Source organism: Scomber japonicus, chromosome 11 (genome assembly GCF_027409825.1).
Source record: "Scomber japonicus isolate fScoJap1 chromosome 11, fScoJap1.pri, whole genome shotgun sequence".
In the NCBI taxonomy this organism is placed as follows: Eukaryota; Metazoa; Chordata; class Actinopteri; order Scombriformes; family Scombridae; genus Scomber; species Scomber japonicus.
In genome coordinates this window covers 19,120,761-19,148,429 of record NC_070588.1, presented here as the reverse complement: position 1 = coordinate 19,148,429, position 27,669 = coordinate 19,120,761, and the positions used below count along the sequence as shown (strand labels likewise).

General features: G+C 38.4%; 1 protein-coding gene across 2 annotated transcripts; it reads right to left on the bottom strand.

Moving 5' to 3' along the window:
• Nucleotides 1–974: 974 nt before the first annotated feature.
• Nucleotides 975–11,062, bottom strand: glra2 (glycine receptor, alpha 2). 2 transcript variants are annotated; one of them, XM_053328943.1, is made up of 9 exons: nucleotides 10,977–11,062; nucleotides 10,133–10,254; nucleotides 8,048–8,115; nucleotides 6,559–6,782; nucleotides 5,410–5,492; nucleotides 5,153–5,290; nucleotides 4,852–5,066; nucleotides 1,936–2,085; nucleotides 975–1,256 (listed from the first exon to the last, which is right to left on the bottom strand). In XM_053328943.1, exons 1-9 carry the CDS (start codon nucleotides 11,060–11,062, stop codon nucleotides 975–977), a joined length of 1,368 nt encoding a protein of 455 aa, XP_053184918.1. The 2 variants fall into 2 exon arrangements, with proteins under 2 accessions (XP_053184918.1, XP_053184919.1); XM_053328944.1 differs by lacking the exon at nucleotides 8,048–8,115 and adding an exon at nucleotides 8,191–8,258 and having other exon boundaries at nucleotides 10,977–11,044.
• Nucleotides 11,063–27,669: the final 16,607 nt, after the last annotated feature.

The window sequence follows — 27,669 nt, the reverse complement described above, 5'->3', positions numbered from 1 at the left end:
TCACCTATACACTTGCTCAAATTTGGCCATTTATCAACCTAGCCTGTGAAATATATGACATTTTATTTGATAAATTACTTTAGAATGAAAATAATTCATGACCTTCAAAACATCTGAATAACTTACATTGACTTCAGGTGATATATGTTGTCCATGTATTGGATTTATAATACATTTGGAGAAAAAGGAAACAACAACAAGAAGTACCTTTGGATGTCTGGCCACAGGTAGAAAAAGCTCAAACGGTGCATTGGGCTCTGATAAACCACTAAACATGAGGAGATTCTTGAAAAAATAGAGAAGCATAGCTCTTCATCTCACCAAATCTTTGATATCTAAGGCCTCAGGTATTTCATAAAAATCTGTTAACCAATTCCCAATTCCAGATTTTCATCTGCTTCACGTCTGAGACGTTTGCTGCTGCCTAATGTTTGTATGTGCTTTCTGCTTATATACTTTAGATGTTTGCTGCTTTGTTTAGTACAAACAGAGAGGAAGTGCCATGACAATAGTACAATATAAAACAGTCCTAAACATCCTCGATAAGAAATACCTCTTGTTGCAATCACAAAAAGCCTTTGAGGGTTTTACTAAGCTACCTTACAATTACAAATCCGTGGAATGTTTCTTTCATCCTTGGTTGTACAGACAAGAAGGCTGAATTGATTCAAAAACATTTGGTCCGTGTTCTCCAGAATGTTTCTAAGCCTTGAGTTTACCAAATTCTTCAGAAAATATTATGCAGCAGTACAACAAAAAAGCATCTGTGTCTCAAGAGCTGTTCACATTATCAGAACATGAGCATTACTGTATGATGCATGAACATTGTACATTATCCCTGAAAGAACGCCACCTTCGTCAACATTGTACCTCTAAATGCATGGTCTCCCATCTTATCTCATGATCTGTGCTTTTCAAACATTTCTCAATCTGAGAAATGAGAAATATAATGTTGTATGTCAAGGGTAAAGCCTCTAGTTTTTGTCGACGGACTCATGCCTGATGATTTTGTAGGTAATCCAGTAGAAGACATTGAAGATGAGGAAGGCCAGAGGAAAGGCGGCCCTGGAAATTGTGTCTATCCTCTTGGCTCTGTCCACAAACTTCTTCCTCATGGTGTCTATGTCTTTTGGGACTGATGGTTGAGGGTTCAGAGTTGGAGCGGCATTCTTAACAGCTGAGCCATCTTTCGTTGGCAGACACTGGCTCATGTTGTAGCCAGCAAAATTAAAACGGCCTTCTCGCATATCATCATCCTGAAAAAACACACGCACATGTGGACAGAGTGAACTCACTTGGTCTTTTTGTAAGACTGCAGCCCAAATGTTACACTTTACTTCTTAATTTCCAATTTTAAATTAGAATAAAAAAGCCAAGATAACCTGATGCACCATAATGATAAAACACTTAGAACGACTGCTTAGGGGATGAGTCTTAATTCAGGCAACTAATAATAATGTTGTGTGACTTCAACAGGCCAATAAGAGTCAGCCACACTAGCAGCTCTGTGAGGCTGTAATTTGACACAGTGGTGCTGTTGAGCTGAACATCAGCTGCTAACATCAATATGCTAACATGCACACCATTTTAGTTTAATTCAATAACATGCCAGTATTGAGCATTAAACACAATACTGATGTTTACACTAGTTTTGTATGTCTTTGGTCACAAACCAAACTTTGGGCAGTTCAAATTAAGACTTGATGATTATGCTAATATTCAAAGTGATTACAATTCATCCTGAGGGAGGCATTCATCTGTTTAGGATTCATCCTCTGGACATGACTATCTGTACAACATTTTATATCAATCCATCTAATAGTTGTCAAGATATTTAATTTTGACAAACCAATTGACAAATGCCATCCCTAGAGCCATACACCACTAGTTTTTGACTAAAAAGTTAGATAACCTTGAAAGACTTAGACATCCTACCTTGTGATTCCTCCTTTGTCTTCGCTTCAAGCGAAGGAACTCTTTCTGTTGCCTGGAGACAAAATTAACCCCGGCATATTCTAGCAATGCAGCAAATACAAAGAGCAGACACACAGCCATCCAGATATCAATGGCTTTCACATAAGAGACCTGGGAGTGAGAGAAAACAGATTTTTATTGTTAGATCCTCTGATATGAGAACAGTCAACTAACAGTCCAAATGAAGAGTCAATTTGTGGTTTGATTTCATATATTGGTTGATTTTTTTAACCTCTCTGTACTCTGTAGTCCTGGATCAGTTTGATCTGCAGTTTCTTTCTGTTTTTCGCCTTTTATTTAGCTCATTATGCCAGTTACTGAAGACTGAATTAGTGTAATTAGAGGTGGTGTTTGGTAACAAGTGCATGAGAGCTGCCAGTAATGTCAGTGTTTGCATGGCCATTATCATTGGGAAATAATCGTTGCCTTGACTACTAAAAAAAACCCACAGAATTTATATTAGATTTATTGTGAGTAATAGTTTGTACACTTAGCACTGGATTGGATCCGTTTCGTTTGAAAAAGTGAGGATGAAGATGAAAGCCTTCAGTGCTCATCAGTGTAACCTCGTCTCTCAGTGACAGCTGATTAGCATTTTTGGAAAAACAGCTCAGCTTTTTGAGGGACTTAAGGCATATTGAGTTATTGTTTTCTTGAATAGAGGCTCTCAAAGGCTTCTCTTTAAATATTTATCACGATACGTGTCTTTTATGTGAGAATCTCTGACGTGGCTATAGGCTCCCTGTGCTCATGTGAAGAGTGATTGATCATCAAGATCCCACTCTAGGCACTGTAGTACCCTTCAAAATGTGTGCATGACAATTTGCCCTGATTGAAAATAGGATACCATTGCTGTTGATAATGTAGATACATAGAAATCATGTTAAAAGGGCTGGCATAGTACAGTTTAATCATGTACAAGATGAAGAAGGTGTTTCTTGTCCTTTGGTGTAATATAGTGAAATGTGAACAAGACAAACTTTGTCTCTGCCACGTAAAATGTATAAAGACCTTGAGGTCCCTATAGTTACATATACTTCAGACCTTTTAATTAACCATGCATGCTTAGTATAATACACTGCTAAAGGAGCACATTTAATGATTCAATTCAATGTTTTATTCATCAGTTTGGTCTCTTGAAATAATGTCAAATGCACACAGTGTCTTAATAAAATGCAAATATGTTCCTACCAAGGGGAGTGGCTGCATGGAAGAGGAACAATTAGAAACACTGTGGTGAATAGGTGTGTATGTTTACTTTGTAGCCAGATTCAATCTCCACTTTTAATCCTATTTACTTATTACTTAATATTAATTTGAATTATATTTTTATGAGACTTTCATTAATTAGCCTAAATATTTTAACCTAACTTTTACATGTAATGAAAAAGAAGAAGCTTGATCTTGATTTGATCATGCTGCATCATTACTTTCATTTTTAATAAATTCTTTCAATAACAAGTGATGTGCATATACTTCCCAAGAAATACAAGCCCAATCTGCCAGATTATGGCAAAAAAAGGCTACACCCCTCACACTGTAAGATTGATTGACCCTAAATTTCACACACATGCAGCTAAGTGGGCTTTACAAAAAAGCCCCTGAACCATAAAAGTTGGTCATGATGGATATTTTGCTCAGTTGTATAATGTGAAATAACAGTAACGTGACATCTACTTTTTGGACTTTTTACTCAATCAACACATTTCTATCTTAAATGAGACAAATTGGTCAAAAAACATGGCGGCCATTAATTGGAATATCTCTACAAAGGACAGAGCATAGCCATAACTTATTAACCATTCCAATCATCATACATTTCAGAGTGTAACTTCATTCCATGATTGGGATTATGTCCACCAAAGTATTTCGAGCCTGACACATAAGAGATGCCAAAAATGCCACAAAAGTGTCTCTGAAAACCAAACCAAAACCAAAATCTGAAGTACCATACTGATCAGTGGCCTATCACATATTTGCTCATGACTCAAGATGCCTATGAGCAACCCTGATTAAACTCACTTAAGACATCTTGACTATCTCCTGAACATGCACACTGAGTTTCATTCAAATCCGATGAAGGGGGGAGGAATGGGGAAACTTTGAGTACAGCTGCAGACTTTCTGATGATGAAAAAGGTATGTGATTGGTCTCACTCTCTCTTTAGACAAATAACTGAAGTGACTTTGCACACCATCGTGAACCCTGAAATCTGATTCTTTTTGTTTGTGGTTTTAATTTACAATTATTTGGTGCCTTCCTTCTATCGAGCACAAAAAGGTCTCAACCTGCAAATTACCGTTTACAGCTAAATCTTTGTTTTGTTTTTCCAAACAATCTTAAGACTTAAAGGTTTGGTTAGGGTATTATTGAAATCAAAATGTATGTAATGCTGCAGTGAATTTTGATATCAGACACAGTTTTCTTGTATAATTTGATAAAAATAAAACCATTTACAATCCATTCAGAACTGCAGAAACGTGCCAAGACAAACATTTTCTGGTTCCAAAATGCCACCCTCAAACCCTGAAATAACATTTTCTTAAATTCACCCTACAAAGTTGTCACAAAAATATACAGCATATTTCACATCATTATTTAACCCTGTAACACAGTCATGCAAGCAGTTCATTAACAGCTGAATATCTGAATAACTGAACCAAATTTAAATATATACCACTTGTGTGTGTTATCCTTAAACCCTCAAAATTGTGGATTTCTACATATTTCTTTACAAATGCATCCAATCATTGTATTATGTCAATCGTTTTGCAATTTGTTCCACCATTAGAGGTTGTTTTATGCTTTGATTTTGATTTAGCACAATGCATTAGGTCTTGTATCGAGTCAAAACTGTCTCAATAGAATGAGGTTTACCTTTGGAAGAGAAGCTCTGGAGCCAGAGCTTTGGGTGGTCATGGTAAGCACAGTGGTGATACCCAGTGCCACTCTGGCAGGAGCAGCATCCATATTGATCCAAAAAGACACCCATGACAGGATAACAATGAGGAGGGAGGGAATGTACATCTGGATCAGGTAGTAGCCCATCTGGCGCTCCAGATGGAATTTGACCTCAATACAGGTGAATTTACCTGTTGATCAACAACAAACACAAACACTATTCAGCTTCCACACCAGGGAAAATATTAGCTCTGTGTATGTGTGTATTTCCTCTGACCAGTGTTGTAGTGTTTGGTACAGTAGCCCAGCTCCTTCTCATCCCTCATGATAAACTGAGGCAGGGTGAGCCCTTCTGACACCTGCACTGCACCCTTCTCCAGCCATTCAAAGATCAAGTCGTTCATGGTGTAGCCAACTAGAGACAGAAAAGGATTAATGGGTCAAAATGATATATATACAGTACCTGTATATATTGACTTCCGCAACACAATGACAAACAATACATCATTATGAAATCATACAAATCATGCTTACAACTTTCCAGTTGCATTGTACAAGTTTGGACATCCATCGGAAAGTTCTTCAAATCCATTGGGCAGGACAGAATGAGAGTCAGCCTTTGGTATGAGACATACAGTAAGATATAGTGAGCGGACTACACCAATGAATATATGTTATCAGATTCTGAACAAGTATACTTATTAAACATTGTATTGCAGGGTTGACACATGAACTGAAAATAATTTGCTTTTGAAAATTTAAATTACAGTTGGTACATTTTACGGTAGTCTTGGTATTGTGTGCTTATTTCTCCTGTGTGATAGCCTCTGACAGATCATGTAGGATTCCCTTCAGCAGGTTCCTATCACACTTTCATTACTGCAACTTATTGTCTCTGTGATGCATTGTGGTCCTGCAGTCTGCTCCCTCTGTCATTTCTCTCATGAATGGAGAGAGTGGCTAACCAGCTTTCATCTCTCCCATTGACCCACTCCGCCTCCACACCTGAGCACTGCTCAGCCTTGAGCTGCTTTCTAAATGGACTCAAAATTGATCTGCTTTATGTTGCATCATTGCAGAGAAAATTGAATGCCGTGTGTGATTGAAGTTGTATTGAAATTAAAGTAAACATATTTTCATATCTTGTACTGAGGTGTGCTCAAATTTTGGGCTGATAGGCCTTTAAGCACCATCCAGCCCGAGTGGGTTGCATGTTTTGGAGTCTTTCCTGATGTATTTGTGGAGTCCAAAAATTCTAAATGCGCAGAGATCAACATGAAGTAGGATTTCTATTTTTATCTTTGCTTTGGATTCTCAACAATACTCTTGAGATTAGCTTGCCCTCTTGCAATCAGAGTTCCTTTATTAAACATCTACATTGCACACAGGGATGTACTGTAGTTCAGTGAATTATGCCATTTCAAAGGGGTGATCATAATGAGATAAATTCATTTAAAATTGTATCCTTTAGATTGACAGCCTTTGATGTTTGAGAGGAAATGTAAGAAAAGCAATGAGAGAACATGTCCTGGGGTAATATATGCATTAGAGCTCTCGGTTCTCTGAACTATTATTCTTCACTTAGTACAGATTCCTACCTCAGCTACAGTCCTACAGTGTCAAAAGCAATGTAAAACTTTATCTTTATACATTCAGTTATCAGCAGATTTTGAATTTCTCGACCTGATGCTATAGAGGACTGTCCCGTCCTTGAAGATCCTCAGCAGCTTGTTGTCTGTGGTGACATCATGGAAGTTGGCTCCCTTCTCGTTGGCAAAGAAGAGATCGGGCTTCCATATGGAGTCCAGCATGGACGGGTCCAGGTCAAGGGAGGAATCTGGGTATTTGCTATATGCAAGCCGAGGGTCATTCCACTTCTGCCGCAGGAAGATGTTCACTCTGTAATCCTGCAGAGATGACATGTGGCTTTGAATATTTTGGAGTGCAGTGATTTAAGTTATGAGAGAGCATGCTGGTGACAAAACATCTGTTATTGGTATTGGTTTTTAATATGGTATATCCCTTTTTTAATGAAGTGTATTGTAGCATTGCATTTAGTAAACATAGATGTTTGACTATTTTCATAGATGTTAAATGCATTTTTATGATAATTGTAAATATAGCAAACAAACATCTAATATACACTTATTTTTTTCTTACATATTGTCATATACACTCTTATAGTTAGTGTGATAACACAAAATATTTTAATTAATAGCTCTGTAATATGAATTATAACATATGACAAATAATAAAATAGATGAAGAATGAAAATGAATTTAAATGTATATCATCCATTAATACTATCATCCAAGAGTCTATATGAGCATCATACATCTATTGACATGACCAGTTTGATGGTTATCTATTGATGCAAGTTTCATTTGCAAAGCACCAACCTTCTCTCATTAATCAACATGATGTAAGAGCCATAATAGACACTAAGCGATGCATTTGTAAGATGTAGTATTTTGACAGTGCAGTTAGCAGTAAAACTAAGTGTCACAGTTGCTCAGAGTAATTGATATGTCATGATGATGAGAAACCCTTATGTTGTTTGACATTTCATCAGCATATTGGCGGTTCCAAATATTTTCATCCATGTCTAAAGCCATGAAATTCCATGGCAATCTTATGAGCTCCAGCTCCTGCGTAAATTAACACCCTCCATTCATGATCTAAGTGGTTATTATCACTCATTATGAATCCTTTGATGATGAGTTTCAGTGTAGCATCGCAGGTTTTATATTTTTTATCCTGTTGGATGCCGTCACATATCTTTTATTGTAGATCAGCTTGTTTGAAAGCTCCAGCCTCCCACTTGCAGTTAATGGATACATTTAAGGTGATTTATTAGTTGGGTTTAATTATATGAAATATTAAACCTGGGTAATAAGTATACAAGGGGGCATCATGGGAGTGGAAGGCAATACTTATTTGGGTAGCCAGAAACATCTGTCTCATTTATAGTGTCTGTGTGTCTCATGGATTCGCCAATAGACTCCTTGATGGCAAAAAACAAACTATTTTTGTGAGTAAAACATAGCAATGACAAAAGTAAAAAGGTTAAATAAAAATACAAACAAAAGAACAAAAACAGGATGATTCAGTCTTAACTCCAGAGCAGAGATCAGGGCTTTAGAACATGTCCGAGCACACACACTCCACTCACCATTGTAGTTTCTGCTATAGAACCAAAGCTGTTGATAAATATGTTGCAGGTAACATTAACTGGTGGACCTGCAGGTTGAGGGACAGATAACACATTGACACATTGTGCAGGGCAGAAATCAGCCAAAATGCCAGAGGACTCACCATAGTTGTCTCTGTGACAGAGCCGAAACTGTTGATAAAAATATTGCATGTAACGTTTACAGGTGGACCTGTGAAATGGAATGACAATGACATGACAGGAAGGTAAGCCTTAAAGCATATCATCAATTGGGTGTGGTGGCAACAAGCTGCTGGTTCACTATGTATCTCAACATGCATTAATACCAACAGGTAGTGTTTTTTTTGTTTTATGGAAGCCCTAGGAGTGAATGGTGAGATTGCATGCTTTGTTAAATCGAATGCAAAAGAGAACATGAAACATGCAGTTTTGTTTTAGTAGAGACTGAAATGATGTTCTCTACATTTAGCAGGAATATAGCTAATTAAATCATTTGTAATTACATCATTCTGTGTCAGTCTGATGATCAATGATATCTTGTATACTGATGTTTGTGATTTTTTTGTGGTTAGCATTATTTAAAAACATTTTTTTTCTCCACACACACACACACACACACACTTGTGCAGATTCAGAAACAATTATTTGTTATTTCCAGCATCCAACCAGAGTATTTTTGATCTAACACTCTGAGTAAAATGTAACCAGCGTGCTCTAATGAATAGTGTCATTTTTACTCCACAGAGTGGTCCAAACTGAAATCTCTTTGCGAGGCTTGGCAGGTCTTTAAGTCACAACAATTTTTTTTTCTTTATCTGATAAGTGAAGCTGTAAACCCTTCCCTGTGCCCTTCCCCTATGCTTTCTTCATCAATGTTGTATAGGACTTGGTATTAATATTTACCCCCGTTTGTCGTCAGGTAGCTACATTTAACGGCAGAAGCAGAAAAATAAAGTGGTACGTACTCACAACAAACTCAGCAAGGAAATCTAGGTCAGCCTTCAGAAATACAGTTCAACGCTCTCTTCAAAGTATGACTAGCAGGTTCGCAACCAAAATCATGTTTGTATGTTGCAGTGGGTTCATGCAAAAGTGTCTGCTATAAACTGAACAAGGCAGGGAGATGGTGTTCTTTTTAATTTAATGGCAGCTCTTTAATAAAAATAAAAAGAGAACACAAATTTAACCAGCAACATTTGAATCGGTGGTCTCATTATCATCCTTAGAAACAATTGCTTTCAGTTCCTCCCTCCTCAGAAAATACCAGCCAGTGTTAAACAGGCTGTCCTCTCAACTTGAGTCCATTGCAGTAATCTTTTAACAGCTCTACCAGATGGAAAGGAAAGATCTAGTGCTGTGTCTGTATACTGTCTGGCTGCTTCAACAACTGGAATCCCCAAACCCTCCAACAAATCTCTGCCCGCCTGACCCAGCTTGGAGTGGGCCTGAGACCCAGTAGGGTGCCTCTCCTCACGCACCTCCGATCCAGTGACAGATGCTGTGTGTGTCCCCAGCATCACAGCAACAGCAACACAGGAAGTCAGTAGCCTGCGGCCTTACCACAGGGGGACCATCCATCATTTGGCCTGTCATGGTGGCATCCCTGTCTGCTGCAAGTACCTATCTGCACACCTCAGAGTTGATTGCGATATTTACCTTTCCCCTCTAGTTTCTGATTGATTATTTCAGGGATATGCATCAGGATGGATCGCATCAGATTTTACAAAATCAAAGCAAGCATGCAATGTTATAATGAGGGGTGAGCTCATGATTTAATTCCAACCAGGGCAACTATGTTACTGTCAACTGAAGTGAGTGATTGTTCTTATCAAAGGACTAGCAGCACAGTATCTTGGCAACAGATAACAGTGAATGGATCTCTGGATAAGAAATAATGTCAGAGTCTGGTGTGTATATAATTACAATGATAATGATTAGATGGTATGTATAGGCTACTGTGTTCTGTGTAAAAAAACCTCCTTAGTAATAAAAACTGATGTAGCAAAAGATGGTGGTTTTGGGGGAGATGGTGAGAATCATGAGTAGGTGAAGAAATCCCAAAGACAAATATATGAATACACAAACCTTTAAAATTGGGTCTTATTCGTGCATCGTACCCTGACGTTCGACCCATCAGCGAGTCCAGAAAGTCTGATGGAGACATGTTGGAGGATGGTCTGGAATCGTGCTCCTTGGCATCCACAACTCTGAAACACACACGGTGATCAGAGAGAAGTCGGGCAGAAGTCACAGCTCGAAACACAGCAGTTAAACCCAATTTGTCACCCAACGATGGGCTCTGGGAAACTCTATGCACTGATTGTAAACTCTAACATGTAATTTTAATGAGAGCTTGAGCTATGGTTGTCCATCAAGGGACTTATGTTGGAAATTAGCCGATACACGTGTATCACATCAGACACTGCTTCTGCAACTGTCAATGTTTTCTGCTTGTCTATTACAAATTAACTAATAGATGACATAATAAAATAAAAAAATGCGTCAAAGCGCACACATTTATTTCGACGTTGTACGTATTTTCTATTTTCTAAGGACTATTGTGACAAATTACGCAACTATACACTACAGAAACATTGTTGTGATGCCATAGAAGAATTAAAAAATAACGCCAGTACGTGCGTAAAGGTAAACTGACTGTAGGTAAAAAAAAAAAAAAGATCCTCGAATCAATATTATATACATTTAGGAATATTTTAGGACAGAAACAATTCAAGCTGTTGAAAATACAGAGTGACTACAGTTAATCTTATTCAAAGCACCACTCAGGCAATTACTAACTAACTCTGCCGAAAAGTTAAAAAAAAATCATTAGTCACTCGGATGAATTGTCCAATGAAACTTTGGAAGAAAGGAATCATCTGTTATAAATCAATGAAATAAATAAGCATTAGTAAGTAAATTGGCCTACCTGAAGTTGTTTGTCTCCATGAAATATGTGAATAAAGCTGCCAAAACCTTAATAAAGGAGAGATTCATTCCGGGCGGTGATCTCATGTGCTCACTTTTTTATTTCTTCCATATGTTTACATTGGTCAAACACATAATCCAAATAGGGGCACCTCTTTCTTCCTGACCAAGTCGTGGGCGTTTGGGTGTTCTTGTGTCACACAAAAATACAGGAGACATTCCTTAACGCAGCCACAGATCATAGTTTAGTTTCATGAAACTCTGACTCCCAAAAACAGATTTCTTGCAGAGGACGTGTGAAGAAACATCAGGCGTCGAAAAGGTGAAACTCCAAAACGCATCCGCTGGAAGCTTTCCGCTTTGGCGTTTGCTCAAATCTAAACGCTCACTCTGTGAAGACAAATCCGAAGGTCTGTGTTGTTACTGATGAAGTGAAATCTTTCGCAGTTGAAGGACCATCCTCTGTTGAGGAATGGGAGTGAAACGCCTTTTCTCATTTCAGCACTTGGACAGCTCCCGTTTCCTTTACGCGCAAGCGCGAGGCTTAAAAGTGGTGGACGTGAGTTGGTTTTCAATTAAGTCCAATAAACGAGGAAGGCAATCAACACAAACCCAACCAAACGTTGTAGTCAATGTCTGTTACATAACGAAATGTATCTGTTTTTAATAACACAGCTTTTTACTGACGAGATCCGTTGGATCTGGGAAACTCCCTGTGCGCGCAGCTGCGCATCAAGGATCAACTATCTTTAGTCTAATTTTAATGCTTGACAGTGCTGTACTTATATATATGGATACTTTATACACAAATCTGCACCCATTAGCGAAAATGTGACTCGGTACCCACACAGTTGTAATTATGTATAACCATAATTATTCAGGGATGAAATTCAGCTGAAATCAGACTGATCATCACACCTATAACGTGGATGTATATAACGGAGTTACTCTGACATAATCCTTGGCTGGATTTTTACCCAGTTTGCTTTTTTGGTCAGACTCGTGTATGTTTAGAACAGCCTACATCCTCACAGAGATATGAAAAGTGTAAACAAAGGACGCACCAGCGAGAAGCCGCTGGGAGAGTATTTGGTACCCCGGTTGCCCTGGAAACAGATTTCCGAGGCACATCATTGGAAATGCTGCAAGGTTGGCCTCCCAGAGCGAGACGAAGGAGAGCTGACTGACAGACACAGACATAGACGGAGACGCCAGGAAACAAACTAAAGGCTGGCTGAAAACCCAAGGGTGAGGGAAAAGAGGTTTAGTGGGCCACCACAAAGATTCAGTAATTGTTATTCAATATATATGTAGGCCTCTATAAGCTCTTAGTATTGATACTGAGGCTGGATGTGTACCTGGCAGTATGAGGCTGTGGTTGTGAGTGGGCTGTGAGGCTTCATGGAGCACAGGCATGAATGACTCATTCCACATGAATACACAGGCATGTGCTGTGGAGGAAACAGCTATTAAAACTTACTGGGAGAAAAAAAAGGATTTCATTCACATTAAGCCAAACACAGGCAGCGTGTTGTGAGATTACTCTCAGCGCATCACATGCCTCAATGCCGTGACGTGCTCTGGGCCATATTACACTTTAGTCTGGCACTTGGTTACTGACCAGTTTCCAGATCATCTTGGCCTTTCTCAGCCTGAGGACGAGTCATCGTCCTCTCCTCCTCTTTTAATACTGAGGTCCGAATTACGTGTCACATTGTATCTCATGGTTGGGAATGTGTGGCTTGCTCTGGTGTGGGGATTTTACATCAATGTGTCATCAGAGGTCTTGTGCATGCTGTGTTCTACAGCATGTTCGACTCCATAAATTCTGAATGTGCTCTATGAATTATTTACCAGCAGGCACATGTACTGTGTTGTCCATATTTGGTTTTTAATTAACATGGGGAAACAAATAAACTCTGCTTAGTCTTGCAATAGGTGGGTGGTATGATAAGGAGCACATCATCCAGATTTATGCGGATGACTCTTATGTTTCTGTGCCTGATCCAAGGCAAAAATAACATTCACAGTATCAAATATTCTCTGAAGTCGCTTTAATGAATACATTTTCAACTGGTAAACGCCAAAATCCACTTCGCGCTCAAGTCATTTATTTCCCTTGTCAGAGACAGCTGCAATAGGCTTGTCTGGCAATGACAACCAACCAGAGCTTCAATTGGCCATTAGTCTCCGTAAGGAAAGACTTTGGGCCAGGTGGGTCACATAATTAAAGGAGAAAAAGTCAAATCTACGTGTCATTAAGGGGAGAGGCAGATGTAGTGTACCCCTCTGTGTGAAAGGAGAGAATAAAACAGAACAATCCTTTGGACAAAAACTGTCTGTCTCACTTATCCAGCAGTTTCCACACAGCCATTAAAATTACAGGCTCTAGACAGGCAAAGGCGCTATTTTAAAGCTGCCCACACACAACAAAGATTGGTCGCTATACTGCCTGTTATTCTGTGGGGAATTAAGGGTTTTACATCATGTGGGTTTATTGTGTTCTCTAAAAGGATTTGCAGCACAATTTATAACTTCAAGATGCATCAAAAGGTTTCATAATCTCTCTGTTATAACATTGAACCCCCAAATAATATTGCCTATATTTGTATTCATAAGCGTGTTATATGTGTACCTTTTTTGAGGTTGAAGCAGCAACCAGCTGAAAGCTCCATGTATTCTGGGTAGGCTGTTGTCATTGATCCCCTTCAGTAACTGTTGTGGACCGGCTGGAGATGCTCATGCTCACTGGACTGGAGACAATTGAGAGCTGCAGAGTATCCATTGCTCCATCGATTCCTTGTATCTTTATCCCACTTAATGACTTTTTCGCTCTATAATTCAACTCATGGAGCTGATCCCGGGCCTTGCAAGGATACAGCGAAAGTAACTTGTGGTGGGAGCTGTTTCGACGAAGCATTGCCACACCGCTGATACACCGGAGGAAGAGTGCAAAGGATTTAATGAGTGGATTCTTGAAGAGAAGGGAGGATTTGTGAATTCTCAACTGCCACAACACACAACACAATTATCATAATCTCTCTGTCATAGCAAAATGAAGCTATTTTAAGGCTCACATGTGGAGCGCGACGGAATGAGCAATTTTAGAATATACACATACACATCCTTGATGCAATACACACACAAAATGTTTAAAATAATACCATTCCTAGATAGTGGGAGCTATAGAGTGAACCATGGGTGAATGAGCAGCCTAAATGCCCAAAAGGATGTTGCTCCTTAGGTCATGTTATCCCTCAGGCCAAGTGAGGAGAGCAGCAGTGGTCTTCACTAAAGCTCATCTGTCAATCACAGCCCCCCTTCATCAGTGGGAGCAACCTGACAGCCATAGAGCCTTTCTCCATCACTGAGCACAGAAAACCCACTGATCCCCAGTCTAGACCCCCACACACGCTCCATAGTCGCTCTGCCTCTGCTCTTTCGAATAGCAGAATAAAATGCCACAGGATGCATACATCCTATTGAACGCTAATGACTGTGTTCAGTTTGTTAAGCAATTACTCTTCGAGCAAGGTACTGGCTACAGCCGAAGAGGAAATCTATCATGTTTTCACTCAGATCTGCATGTGAGGATGCTTCCCTTGAGTTCCAGCTTCTGTGCAGTCATCCAAATCTAAATAACACATATACTCCTTTTCCCCGGCCAGTGTCTGCTCCATGTTGAGTCTGGCTCACGATTTATCTATTTCTAGCTTGCAGGCTTGTCTCACTGAGCGTTGTCACTGGAGCTGCGCAGCTGTCAAAATGATGCAAGAATAGATTGAAGATTGAATGCCGTTTCAATTGCTTAACTAGTTTACATCAGTTTTTTTTCCTTTCAGCAAAGCTTAGAAGTATGTTATGAGACCAATTACCCATGAGAGGAACACTGGCTAAGCGGCAGAGCTTATTCCCTGGCTTTTTTAGATATTTATGGGGAAACTAATCTCTTATAAACAGAGGCTTGTGTTGAATATTAATGTGTGCTGATATTCCACCATAATTTAGCAATTTTAAATCTGTGGTTGGAAATTCATTTTGGTGAGGAAGGAACAGAAATAAATAGGGAACTTTATGATTCTTGTCACAGTGGAGTATGTGCAGGTATACTCGGTGTATTTAGAGAACACAAGACATGATGTGCTTGCTCAAACATGTCTTCATAAAAGTGATTAGCATGCAGCCTGTCAAACCGAAGAACACGTTAAAGATGACTGACTGTCACACTCAAAATCAATCCAGTTCTATAGAAGTGAGAGGCATACTGTACTGTACTAGTGAGGTTTTTATTTGTTTTGTTGTTCCAGTTGTGAATTTTCAGATTGTGAGCCGCTGTGTGTTATCCTGAAGACCAGCAGTAAAGGATCACTGACAGCCTTCAGAAACACTGTTCTCTATTATCGAGCATCAGTGTCTTGCGGATTGGACACTTGCCATGTCTCATCTCCTAGTCATCATGTTCGTATTATTTGAACGACCAGGTTTACTATATTCACAGTTGTACTCACAATCTGTACTTAAATTTTCACTCATAAATGAAAAAGTGTTTTATCATTAATTTGATAGTACAGTGTGTCTTTTATTAATCTCGAGTTAATCATGAAACATGCCGCAAACTTTGAATCTAGTCCAAAATAGCATGTTTGGTTCAGAATCGAATTAATAATCACATCTTAAATGCTGAATTGAAAATTAAAACTTGGATTCTTGGAAAACACTAATCTGTTTTCTTGAGTAGAAAAACACACAACTTTACTAAGATTTCCAAAAAAACATCGAAAAAGCCACTGAACTTGGTGATATCTGTATACTGTAATTTTCAATGGCAAATGAAAAATGATGGAGTCAGACCAGATTTATGCATCAAGTTCTTTTTCTTTTTTAGAAATACCAGGCCACACTGACTTATAAACCATATTAAAAATACACCACAGTTGACTGACTTACAAAGAATGTGCAAAATACTGAAGACACATCACTTGTCTCAAAGCTGAAAAACTCTTTCACTACTCATCATCATTCTGCTGACATCTCCTCCTCTGTGGTTTCCATGGATTTGGTGAGGTAAATAATAAACAAGGAATAATACATTTGATCTGTATTGACATGTGTGTTTTGTGCAAAGATGTAAGTATAAAGCACTTAACAAGTGCCAACATTGGTTAAATCATGTACATGTCAAAGATCCAGCTTTTACATAGAAAGATGATGCCACTCAGTGAATATGTCATAGAGTTTCATGCCATGGCTGAACCTTCAACATTTCATTCCAACATATTCTTGTGAAAGAAAATTTTATTGATGTAAAATTGTTCTAAAATAATAACAAAATGGAAAGAAATGGATTATGTTGTTTTTTAAACTATATTTAGAAATATTTCAGAGGCAGAGGGTACACATTTTTAAAGTGCAGATCTCATTGTAGAATAAAGGCCTTGTTGGGTGGTGGACACGCTGTGGTGCTGTCAGATCATCTGGTGATGAGGCATGGTTAGAGAAGTTACCTGACAGCTCACTGGTCTTATATATGGAGCTGCTCCGCTCTTATTAAGTCAAAGATAGACTGAATTCACTCCCTGACCAGTAAGTGGTCTAGACTGATGAATAATTTAATAAAAACTATCACAGCATTTTTTTTCTGTCATTAACAACTATGGATAAAGTCATTTGCATCATACTGTACTGTCCTTCAAAGTTTCAACAGTTTCAGAACAAACTAATGAATGTCAGGACATAACAGAAAATAAGAGAAATCACAACCATTGATACCATATAATGTGAAAACAGGAATAATCTATCTTTTAGGAGTTCAATCCAAAGAAAAAGTTCACATTCAAATGATTAAACAAGAATTTAGGGCTTTACTGAAACCCCCTGATACTAAAATCCTACTTTAAATTTGACAAATGCAAAGTTATTTCCTCCACTCTGACTGCGATGGGAACAGCAGTAACTGTCTCCTCCATCTAAGACAGTTGATAATCGTCTCCTTGAAAACACTTTCTTATAGCATGTGCAAGCACAGTGTGAGGACAGGAAACTAGATAGTAGAGGGAATTAAATATAAATCCACAGATAATGAGTGAATAAATGTATATTAAAGGTTTTTTTAATGTGTATTTTATTTCATGCTTTAATAAATCCAATTAGGTTGAATATTGCAATCGTGTCTCTCATCTTTATGTGAAAAAACCGAGGGGGGGGGGGAATTCAGTAGGTTGAAATCTTCTTGTGGAATATACCTGGGTGTCCAGATTTGGATAACGTGCCAACAAAAACTCACATTATTAGAAGACGAAAGAGAAATAATGACATGGGTTAGCGTTTTTGATTCCACTGTTTGGACTTCACAGTGAGCAGGAAATTGCCACAAGGTCAACTCTAATTTCTAATTTTCCTCTATCTAAATGGTAGTCACCAGCAAGCATAGTCAGCACCTCTCCAGAGCTGCCAGAGACTTATGAAAAGCGTCTGGAGAAAGGGGAGTTAGTGAGAGAAATCCTCATAGTTAATTCACAAATTGTCTCTATTCTTTAAATAATCGGTGGGAGAAAAATGGCTAAAGATAAACAATTTGGCACCTAATAATAATAATAATGTTAAGCAATAAAATCTGATGCACAAAATGTGTTTCTACAGTTCATAAACACATACATATAATATTGTTTGTTTTCATTTAACCTGTTATAGTGTCAATCATTGTCATTGCTTTGCTTGTCTGGCACCTTATCACTTTGGAACCATTTTTAGAACACTGTGGGGCAGTAAACACAGTTTCCATGGAAACATTGCCGAGACACACATTGATAAGCGGATTGGCGCAGCTGTATTTCTCAGATGACGAATGAAACCTCAAAAGCTGAGAGGGTTTCAGCTGGCGCACACAATTAAACGCTGCCAATATATTGGAGAAGAGGGTTCCACATAAGCAGAGGAATCTGTTTGATTTCTCGTTATTCATTATGAGGCAGATAACAAATTACTCTTATCTGGTTTTTGCCAAAGCACACTCTGGCTCTGCCTTTCTGCCTGCCTGCCTGCCTGCCTGTCTGCTAGCCAGCCAGCCAGCCAGCCAGCAGGGTCTGCTTTTGAGTGTGAGAACAGTTGTAAATGGGCAACAATTTCCAATTAGATTTTACTTTACAAATGGATATATTGATCTGGTGCAGCTGTTCTCATTAAGCTGGAGAGAAACAATCAGGCACAGTTTAATTTGCCATCAGTCAATAGTCTTAAGCAGATGAAAAAAAGAGAAAGGTCAGACATGTTATAAAAAAATACTAATGTATTAAATTGCTAGCAAAATATGTTTGCTTTGTTCACTTGGTTTCAAAATACTCTGAAGAACACAGCCTGTAACATGTCCACTGAAAGTTTGTTTAATTAATAGTGTATAATGAACACACACTAAATATATTGGGTGCCTGTATATCAGGGTCCCATGTCTTACAGCAGGGTTATGGGCTGAGACTCAGCTGTTGGAAGGAAACACACAGAGAACAACTTGATCACAGGACAGCTAATGGTGTCGTGAGAGATGCTCTGCCTGACAGCAGCACATCTCCCCTCTGTGGCTTTCCTGGGTCCTGGAAGGGCTGCACAGAAAGTATGAGAGCACTGACCTAAAAACACAGACTTTTTACCCCCGTGAAGTGCTCAGAATACAGCTTTATCAACAGCATGTTGATCTGTGGAGTGCAAAGAGTACCGGTGAACCAGATGGTGAAATACCACGTTGACAAACACAGACGGTCCACTGTCAGGTAATGTTAAAAAATGTAAGCAAATATCACGTTGTAATTGAAATACGCCCCCATTAGGTTTGTCTGAGGAGCCCTGAAAAACAAACAAACACACTACAGAAGTATGCATTTCTCATTCTGAGTGTGGATCAATGTGGAGGAGGCTTAGTGATGAACTCATTCCCTGCTGGCAGTCAGATGGGACTGTTTTCTAATAAAGAAGGGCCTCCAGAGGAGAAAAAATGACTACTACTGGACTGGACTTCAGTAAGTAAAGCCCAGTCATTTTCCTTACTCTTTTTTTTTGTACTTTTTGTACTGGAGCTGAGTAGAAAATACACCACTATTTAATGACACACAGATAGAAGCATCATGAAAAGCCATTTTTGTTGCAAGAGAAATGGAAAGTTCCTCTTTTGAAAATCCCCATCCTAAATTGCCATATCTAAAGCAAAGAAAATTGGGTCAAAATGGTCCAGTGTGGCAGACACTAAAAATCAGCACAGCATTTAAAAGCTTCAGTGAACCATCGGTTTAATAATTGAAAATGGTAATGAAGGTCTGCTATTACCAGGTCAACAAAAAACAATCTACCATTATGCTCACAATATTGAAAGCCCAATTTCCCCTCGATCAAGAGGGGCTGCAGGTAAGAATGCTGCTGTTTATGTTGATGATTATGGCAAAATTGCAGATCATGTTGATTATGTCTAACCATGTGCTGGCAAAATTGATGTAATGTGTGTATAGAGATGAAGAAGTGAAGCGCATTCTAAACTGAACTGTAACAGCAACAAGGAGCTCATGTAGATAGAAGTGATTACTTATTCGTAAAATTGATTAATTTTATAAATAACAGCTACTTGAGAGCTCACAATCTGCAGAGTATTAATGTGCGACTCACAGCACTAATGGCTTCTCCGAGAAGTCTGTCTTGTTTGTTGGAGTGAGGTACAAAACCACAGTGAAACATCTCCATTTGGAGGTCACCAAACCTGCAAATGAATAAAATATGAGAAGGTACATTTATCGCTAATTAGTCCTGACATTGTGTTTGTGAAAGATGTGTCAGGGAAATTATGTTCAGGGCTTGCAGCGAGTAATCAACCTGAAAATGGACGCTATGATGCATTACTTCAATATAAAAGTTGAATGATGCGACCATTCATTTCACCATAATTGTCTTTGGGAGCGGTAATAATTCAGAGATGTTTACAGAACAAGTATCCTATTCAAGGTTGTCCATACAATCAATTTATTGATTTGGTCACAACATATATACACTCATATACAATTAGAACATGTGTTTCTTTTTAATGAGGAAGAAATCCTCAGTAATGATTGTTTTTTAAATCACACCTAAAAGTTAATGGGTTTTCATCAAATGCAGGTGAAACACACTCCTTAAAACACTGAAATACTGTCAAAAATACCACTACATGTTTGTAGTGTTGTCTGGGGACCCATGGGGTCCTTGAGGGGTTTCCAGGGGGTCCCCAGAAAAAAGGGGAATCATTTCTTTTCACTATAATTTTATCCGTAAGTAACACAATGACTGAATGTGTGACTATTTTAGTCATGGATCTTATGCACTTTCTGTATTGAAATATCTAAAAGCAATAATCTCATCAGATGGGGGGCCATGGGACAAAATCTTATTAAATGGGGGTCTGTGGTCTAATTCTGTCAGTTTCAGGGTCTTCGATGTAAAAAGTTTGAGAAGCACTGCTGTATAGGATCCACTCTGCTTTGATTCTGTGCTATGAGCTTATAGTTAATGATGTGAAAATCTCTCCAGTGATTTATAATTCTGATTATACTGTCATGTTACCCCTTTGTGAATAATCAGTAATTATTTTTAGAAAAATGTTTCATCCTAGAAATATAATACATGCTGATTCTATACTAAAAATCATACATTTGTTGTTATTGTTGATGTTCAGGTGTCAAACTTTTCTCTTTACATTTGAGTATGTCTGTTTGTTTTTATATATGTAATATATATGTTATATATCTTTTAATTTTCCTAAAAAGAATTATTCCACATGATCTCTAGTTTTATGTGTTCCTCTTTTGGTAGCAGCAGAAAATCAGTGGATTGTGCAAGATTTGAACAGTAATTTCTAATTTGTGGTGGAACTGTGGCTTGCTCTGCTTTTGACCCACATTAGGAGCTTTTCAGAGAAGTGCTACTGTGATGCCAATTATCTCATCTTCAACTGTTGTTGTTGTTGTTCTTCAATAGTTTGTACATTTTCAGCATTCTCTTATACAAGTCAACACTTTCAAATCACAATACATTTAACAGTATAACACAGTATAATCACATGTGTAGTTACTGTGGGTTTGTTCTACAGTAAAACACACAATATTTAAAAATAAAAAAAAATTCATCATCTGTGCCTATGCATTCTTCCTTTTCTCTATACATGGAAACAATTTGAACATGAATCAACTGTGAATTACGTTTAGATAAACACTGGTAAGCTTTTCACAGTCCAGTAATCAGCTCCTTGTACTGTGGATTCACGTTTTTAAAAAATGTAAATCTTAAGAGTTCAAAAAGGACATAAATGTAGAGAGCACACACACACACACACACACACACACACACACACACACACACACAGACACACACACACACACACACACACACACACACACACACACACACACACACGACTGCATACTCTCATTTTAGACTCAGGAGAGTCAACAGGGGCACAGCTGCTTGGAGGTGATACTATTCAAATAACATAAGTCGCCTGTCATCCAATGAGTTGATAATTTCCCTCAGGTAAACTCTTTCTTAATCTGCCAAGTGCCATAACAGGAATCCTCTGGAGAAATTTACTTTCAACGTTTTGTGATAGGAAGAAAAACCATATTAATGCCACTTGTTAATTGAAAATGTCGACTTACGGCTGACAAACGGGTGGTATGGGCTGTATGTGACATTTGTACATGCACCTGTCTGCTTAAATGAAGGCCAATGCGTACTAACTGATGAGCGAGACTACTCTGTTGAACAAAGAAGATTCATATGAATGTCTGAGGAAACATGATATTTAGATTTATTTGAAAATGAAACATTCAAGTCATGCTCTGTTTCTACATATTTAACTATTATAAGTGTTTTTCCTCTGCTGCATCGCATTATGATTGATGAGGATGATGATGATGGAATAAATCCTGAGTTATTTATTTGTTGCACAAATGCACAGCACTATCCAAATGATACAGTGGCCATGAGTGGCCAGGCATTAGAGGTCAAGTCCATGACCTCAGTGAGTGTGACCTGGACTTTTTTTTCCTATCCCTTTTTCAAAGAATATGTTGAAAGACAGACTTTTGATATTACTGGAGGAGCTTACAGCAAAGGTTTTCATTGTGGGAGGTGGGCATCCCCAGGGGTCCTCGAAACAGTTTCAGGGGATGCTCAGTGAATGGAAATGAAAAAATATTACTTGGTATTGGTTGTTATATTAGGAGATCATGTAGAATAGCCTAAATGTATGTGATGTGGTTAAAGAAATAGTTGGGAGATACAGTAGTTTTGGAGAATTTGACAGTTTTTCCCATTTCCCAGAACCACAAACTTGCCTCCAGACACACTTTTTAATGTACTTGATCTGACTAAATTGCTGACTGTCTGTGGGATCAAATAGCATACTAATGATCCCATTGGCATCCAGGAATAGAGCAAAACTAAGCAATTAAACTAAAGTGGGGTGGAGGGGAAGCACCTTTTTCCATGCTTTGTCTGAGGGGAGGCCCATAGTCTAAGACTTTGAAAACCCCTGGTTTAGGGTTAGGGTTAGGTGCAACCTCACATTGTCCAACATGATGTTGAGAAATGGTTGAAACACAGCACATACACTATTGGTCAAAAGTTTTTAAAAAAATTAAATTTTTCAAGTTTTTATTGGAAATATATGTAATGTAATGTCTCATTGTACTCTGATATTAAAGCACTGAGGAAAAAATTGATTTTGTTTGACAACTTTATTTTTCTCTAAATTCTTGACTCTTCTATTCTTGACCACCTTTTGCAGATATAACATCTGAGCACGCTTATGGAATTCTTTCTGCAATATAAATCAAATATTATTTGGAAAGTCCCAACATTGTTGCAAAACTTTCCATAAATGTCTGAAGACTTTGAATTAGAAGCCTACCATCTTGTTGTTTTCTTATAAGGTAGTCCTGATAGCCTGGAGGTTTGTTCTGGGTTATTATCTTGCTGAACCCCTGACCAACTAGACCAGAGGGCATTACATGGCTCAGCTAGCTGCTGTTTAGCCCTTTTTGCCAGTCATTCTGTGCAAATCACCAACTCTGGATCCAAAAGATCCAAAAGAGCCCCAGACCACCACATATAATTTGGGTTTGTAATGAAATCCCTGAAGTTGAAACATTTTTTTGCATCAACTTTCACTCTGAAATTGACATTATTTTTCAGTTTTTGGCAACATTACCTTTTTTGGACCTTAGGCAATACACCTTACTCTAAATAAAAACAAATAAAAATGGAGTAAAAGGTTCGTACATTTGCATATTTTCACATAGTGAGATCCAGTGGAGCTCAAAGTTCAATTTCTCTTAATCTGGAACAAGCTCAAGAATATTGTGAGCAGAGGAGACTTTCACGTGAAATCTGCAATCAGAATCTGCAAGGATTAAAGTAAGTTTTTATATGATAGTTGTGACAGATGCAAATCAAATCATGACTGGTAAAGCACTCAAAATTTTCCTCACTGATGCAATGTTGTTGTCCTTTGCATCTAAGAGCAACCATAAAATAATGCACTAGATGGCAGCATAGTATAGACAGCTATTACAATTACTCAGTTGATAAATGTTGCCAACAACATAAAGTAAATTAAGTAAATTTACACATCCTTCCTGAAAAAAATAGTATCATTCAATCATCAAATTATTCATCATCTATGTATTCAAATGTAGATTAAGACACATCATTGATCTGATCTGCAGTACATATATAATTACCATAATGTGGTCCCTGCTCATGGCTATACTGATGCCACCTAACAAATGGAGTCATGGAAGAATTCAACAATAATTAGAGCAATGTTTGCCTGAGTGAGCATCCAATCAAGAATAAATGAAGTCTCCATTTCACTGTCTTTTCTCTTACAACCTTGTGTGTTTCATGTTTGCCTGAATGAAATGTTTTAACTTGGAAAAGTGTGATTGCTGTCTCTGAACATTCAAGACACAGCTGATGGTTTCTTCATTGTGCATCCTGTAGGCTGTACTGTGTTGAGTGCAACAGAGTTGCAGTGACCCAATTATCTCTGGGGGCAGAGTCACGCGGGCCTGCATAGTTGCTCTTTGTTTTTCCATTCCCGGAGTTAAGTCTGTCTGATGAGTCCTCCAAAATTTGGCCACTCCCAGCTCTTTTCACTCTTTACAGAAATCAAGGGCAGCAGATGCAATATGGTTTGTGGTGCTGTTACATTGCAGCTGGAATGCTTATTCTCACTTCATTTCACACTCTAGACTAAGCATATCTGTCAACAGGGGTCCTATGGAAGTTATTCATTTCAATCTCTCTTTTTATGTAGGGGTTTGAGGAAATATTTTGCCTGGAATTAACTTCCTGCCCAGCCCCCAACTGTGCATGGTACTGTTTTGTGATTACCCTCTGCCTGGGGCCTCGGGACCAATAATTTACATGAGCTCAGTGCTGCTTATATCTTCATCACTCCCCTTGACCTGCGTGAGTCGGTCACCACTGTGTAGATCTGTTATGACTCATAAGCACTTTGTGTTTGCAGAACCTCCAGCAGACACTGACATTTATGAAACTCCTTCGAGACATCACATGTATTTTGTAAAACTCCATGGAGAACTCGCTAAATGAAAGGCTAATTGGGAGCTTCAATAAAAGTTGACATAACAAAACATACCCCATGAAGCTGGGGATTAGTTCAGAAAAACATTGCATAAAAGATTCAGATGAAGAACATACTTTTTTACTAAACAGCATATGTTTCTGACATGAAAGCAGGATTTACTTTTACAGGCAAGTTGAAAAGATGAAACTTTTTCGATAGCCTTCTGTGGGTCGCGGTAAACAATACATTCCTCTATATTTTCCTGGAGATGGAAATGAAACATACTTTTCCACATCTTCTCAAAATACTAAACCAGATGTTGGTCTCACACAACCTCACATGGTGTTCACTTCACTACAAGGTCGAAGTCTTGAGAACAGTTTCAGCTCCCTTGTGTTCAGAGGGATACCATTTTTTAACACATACCTACAATACTCTCCATTTTCTGATCACTAATTTGCTTACTTTGAAATGAACAGTGATATCACCCACTGAGTTTTAAATTAAGTTTATGAAATATGACTTTTCTCAGCTTCTTGTAAAGCCATTGATCATCCGCCTCATCTTAAAACATGACAGTCTGCAATGTTGGAGACACACAGCTTGAAGAAACACTGTATGTACTGTATGTGGTACAATTTTGAGGTAATTGAACTTGTATTTGTACTTGTTATTTCAATGTTGTGCTATTCATAGTTCTACTCCAATACATTTCAGAGGTGTCACAGCCACTCTGTTTTGCTGCTCTAACACCACTGTGCTCTGTCTGCACAGGAGGTTCCTCGTTAACTCTAATGCTGATCAGTAGGATGGGACACACCTGGGCCCAGTGTGCTCTATCTATAAAAGCCAGACGCTGTCAGTTCAGCCGGCTCTCTTCTCCCCTGACAGGCTCCTGTGTTGTTTCTTTGGTTGTTTTGCTTTGTTCCACCATACAACATCCACTCCTCTGCTCCCTACGTGACTGACTTTACAGACTTATCCTCCCTGTCTGGCATTTTTTTTTTTTTTTTTTTTTTAACTTTGATTACTTTGTTTTGATTAAATTTACTTTTGCATTGATGGTGTGACACCCCTTTTTCTTTGCCACAGCCTAGTGCCGGGCTGTGATAGAGGGAAATGTTGTACTTTTTACTGCATTTATTTACTAGTCTATTTTCTACGGTGGCCGAGACCCGCCATAGCTGCAAATAAAAGTAACGCTGCAAACAAAAACAAACGCTGCTGCAAATAAAAAGAAACGCTGAAAATAAAAAGACACACCGCAGCAAACAAAAAAAACGCTGCAAATAAAAACAAACGCCGCTGCAAATAAAAGAAACACCGCAGCAAACAAAAAAAAAAACGATGCAAATCAAAAAAGCCACAACGGAAGTGGATTACCGGGGACTGTTTTTGCCGAAACACCGGAAGAAGAAACAACAACAACAGGACTACGAATTGGAAAACGAACTAGAAAGTAAGTGAAAATGGTAGTGTGGTAGTGTTTAATGTCGCTACCTGTACTTTTTTGTGTTATTTGGTCAGGCGATGTAGCCCCAGGTTTGAAGTTGAACTGGAGAATGCCGGTGTATTGTTAGCTTCGGCTAACACGGGGAGACCACTAACGAGAGTGGAAACAACTGACGGCTACATAGTTCCGGCAGCTTATTACTGTCGTTGTTGTTGTTGCTTGTACGTGTAGGTCAGGAAAAGACGTAAAAGGGACCGTATATGGTTTGTTATTTGTGTTATTGCGTTACGTGTTGGACTAAATACATGGACATATTGAGGAAAGTATTTCGATGTTATGGAAACGGATTTCATATTTCACAAGAATGGATACTTGGCGAGCTGTACAGAAAGTCCTGAGTCATAAGATGATCGTTGTGGATAAAGGGAAGACTTTGAAGGTATGTAGAGATTATAGCTGTTTTTACTTTAGCTGAGTGGCTAGCCGAGCCAATCGCTAATACTATTAAGGCTGTGAGCAACCAATATAATTTGTGAGTGGTCTTGAATGAATCAGGGCAACCTATGCTTTCTAACAATGTACGGCATGAATATATATGTTTAAGGGTTGGTGTTTAAAACATTCAGAAGGACTTGTGGCTAGCTCCCAACCTACGACCCGTCCCGTAGGCGGAACAGCGTGTTTTAAGTGTCTGCAGTTCCGATGTCGCTACCTACATGTTGCGACATGAAACACTACCATTTTCACTTACTTTCTAGTTCGTTTTCCAATTCGTAGTCCTGTTGTTGTTGTTTCTTCTTCCGGTGTTTCGGCAAAAACAGTCCCCGGCAATCCACTTCCGTTTTTTTATTTGCTTCGTTTTTTCTATTATATGCTGCGGTGTTTCTTTTATTTGCAGCGGTTTTTTTTGTTTGCTGCGGTGTGTCTTTTTATTTGCAGCGTTTCTTTTATATGCAGCAGCGTTTGTTTTTATTTGCAGCAGCGTTTGTTTTTGTTTGCAGCGTTACTTTTATTTGCAGCTGTGGCGGGTCTCGGCCACCGTAATTTTCAGATCACTATTTTAAATCTCAAGCATATAATTAGTTTGCATTGTTACATCCAAGTTGTAGATCAGGACAAGGTTTTAAAATGCTCCACAACTTATTTTACCTGGAAGGTTTGTTTGCGCCAACATGAACTTCTCCCATAATTATGTGCAGTAACTGCATGTTTGCTGTCTCTTCTCTTAAACTCTGTTTACTCTAAGCATAAAAGGAAAAAGTGATGAAATCAATTAAATCATCTTACAGATTTGCCCACAATCAATAATGTACTGAATATATCTCATATTTCATTATAATAAATATGATATGAGTTTTTTTTTTAAATGGTGTTGTGTTTATCACCATGACAAGGGTAGGGTTTAGCTCTTATTTCTGTTCATTATCATCATCATTACAACGTGAATCGTTCAGTTTGTCCTTAAAGGCCAAAATCATCTAACCAAGTCATGCAACACTCACTTTAACAACTCTCAGCGTGCTTTGAACTGCCTATAATTTTGAGCCCATTCACAGCATCTGCCATTTTCTCAGTGGTTTGTAACCATGGTGGCTGTTGTGTTTGGTGCAGCACTTCAACAGCTTCTCTTTATTTGCA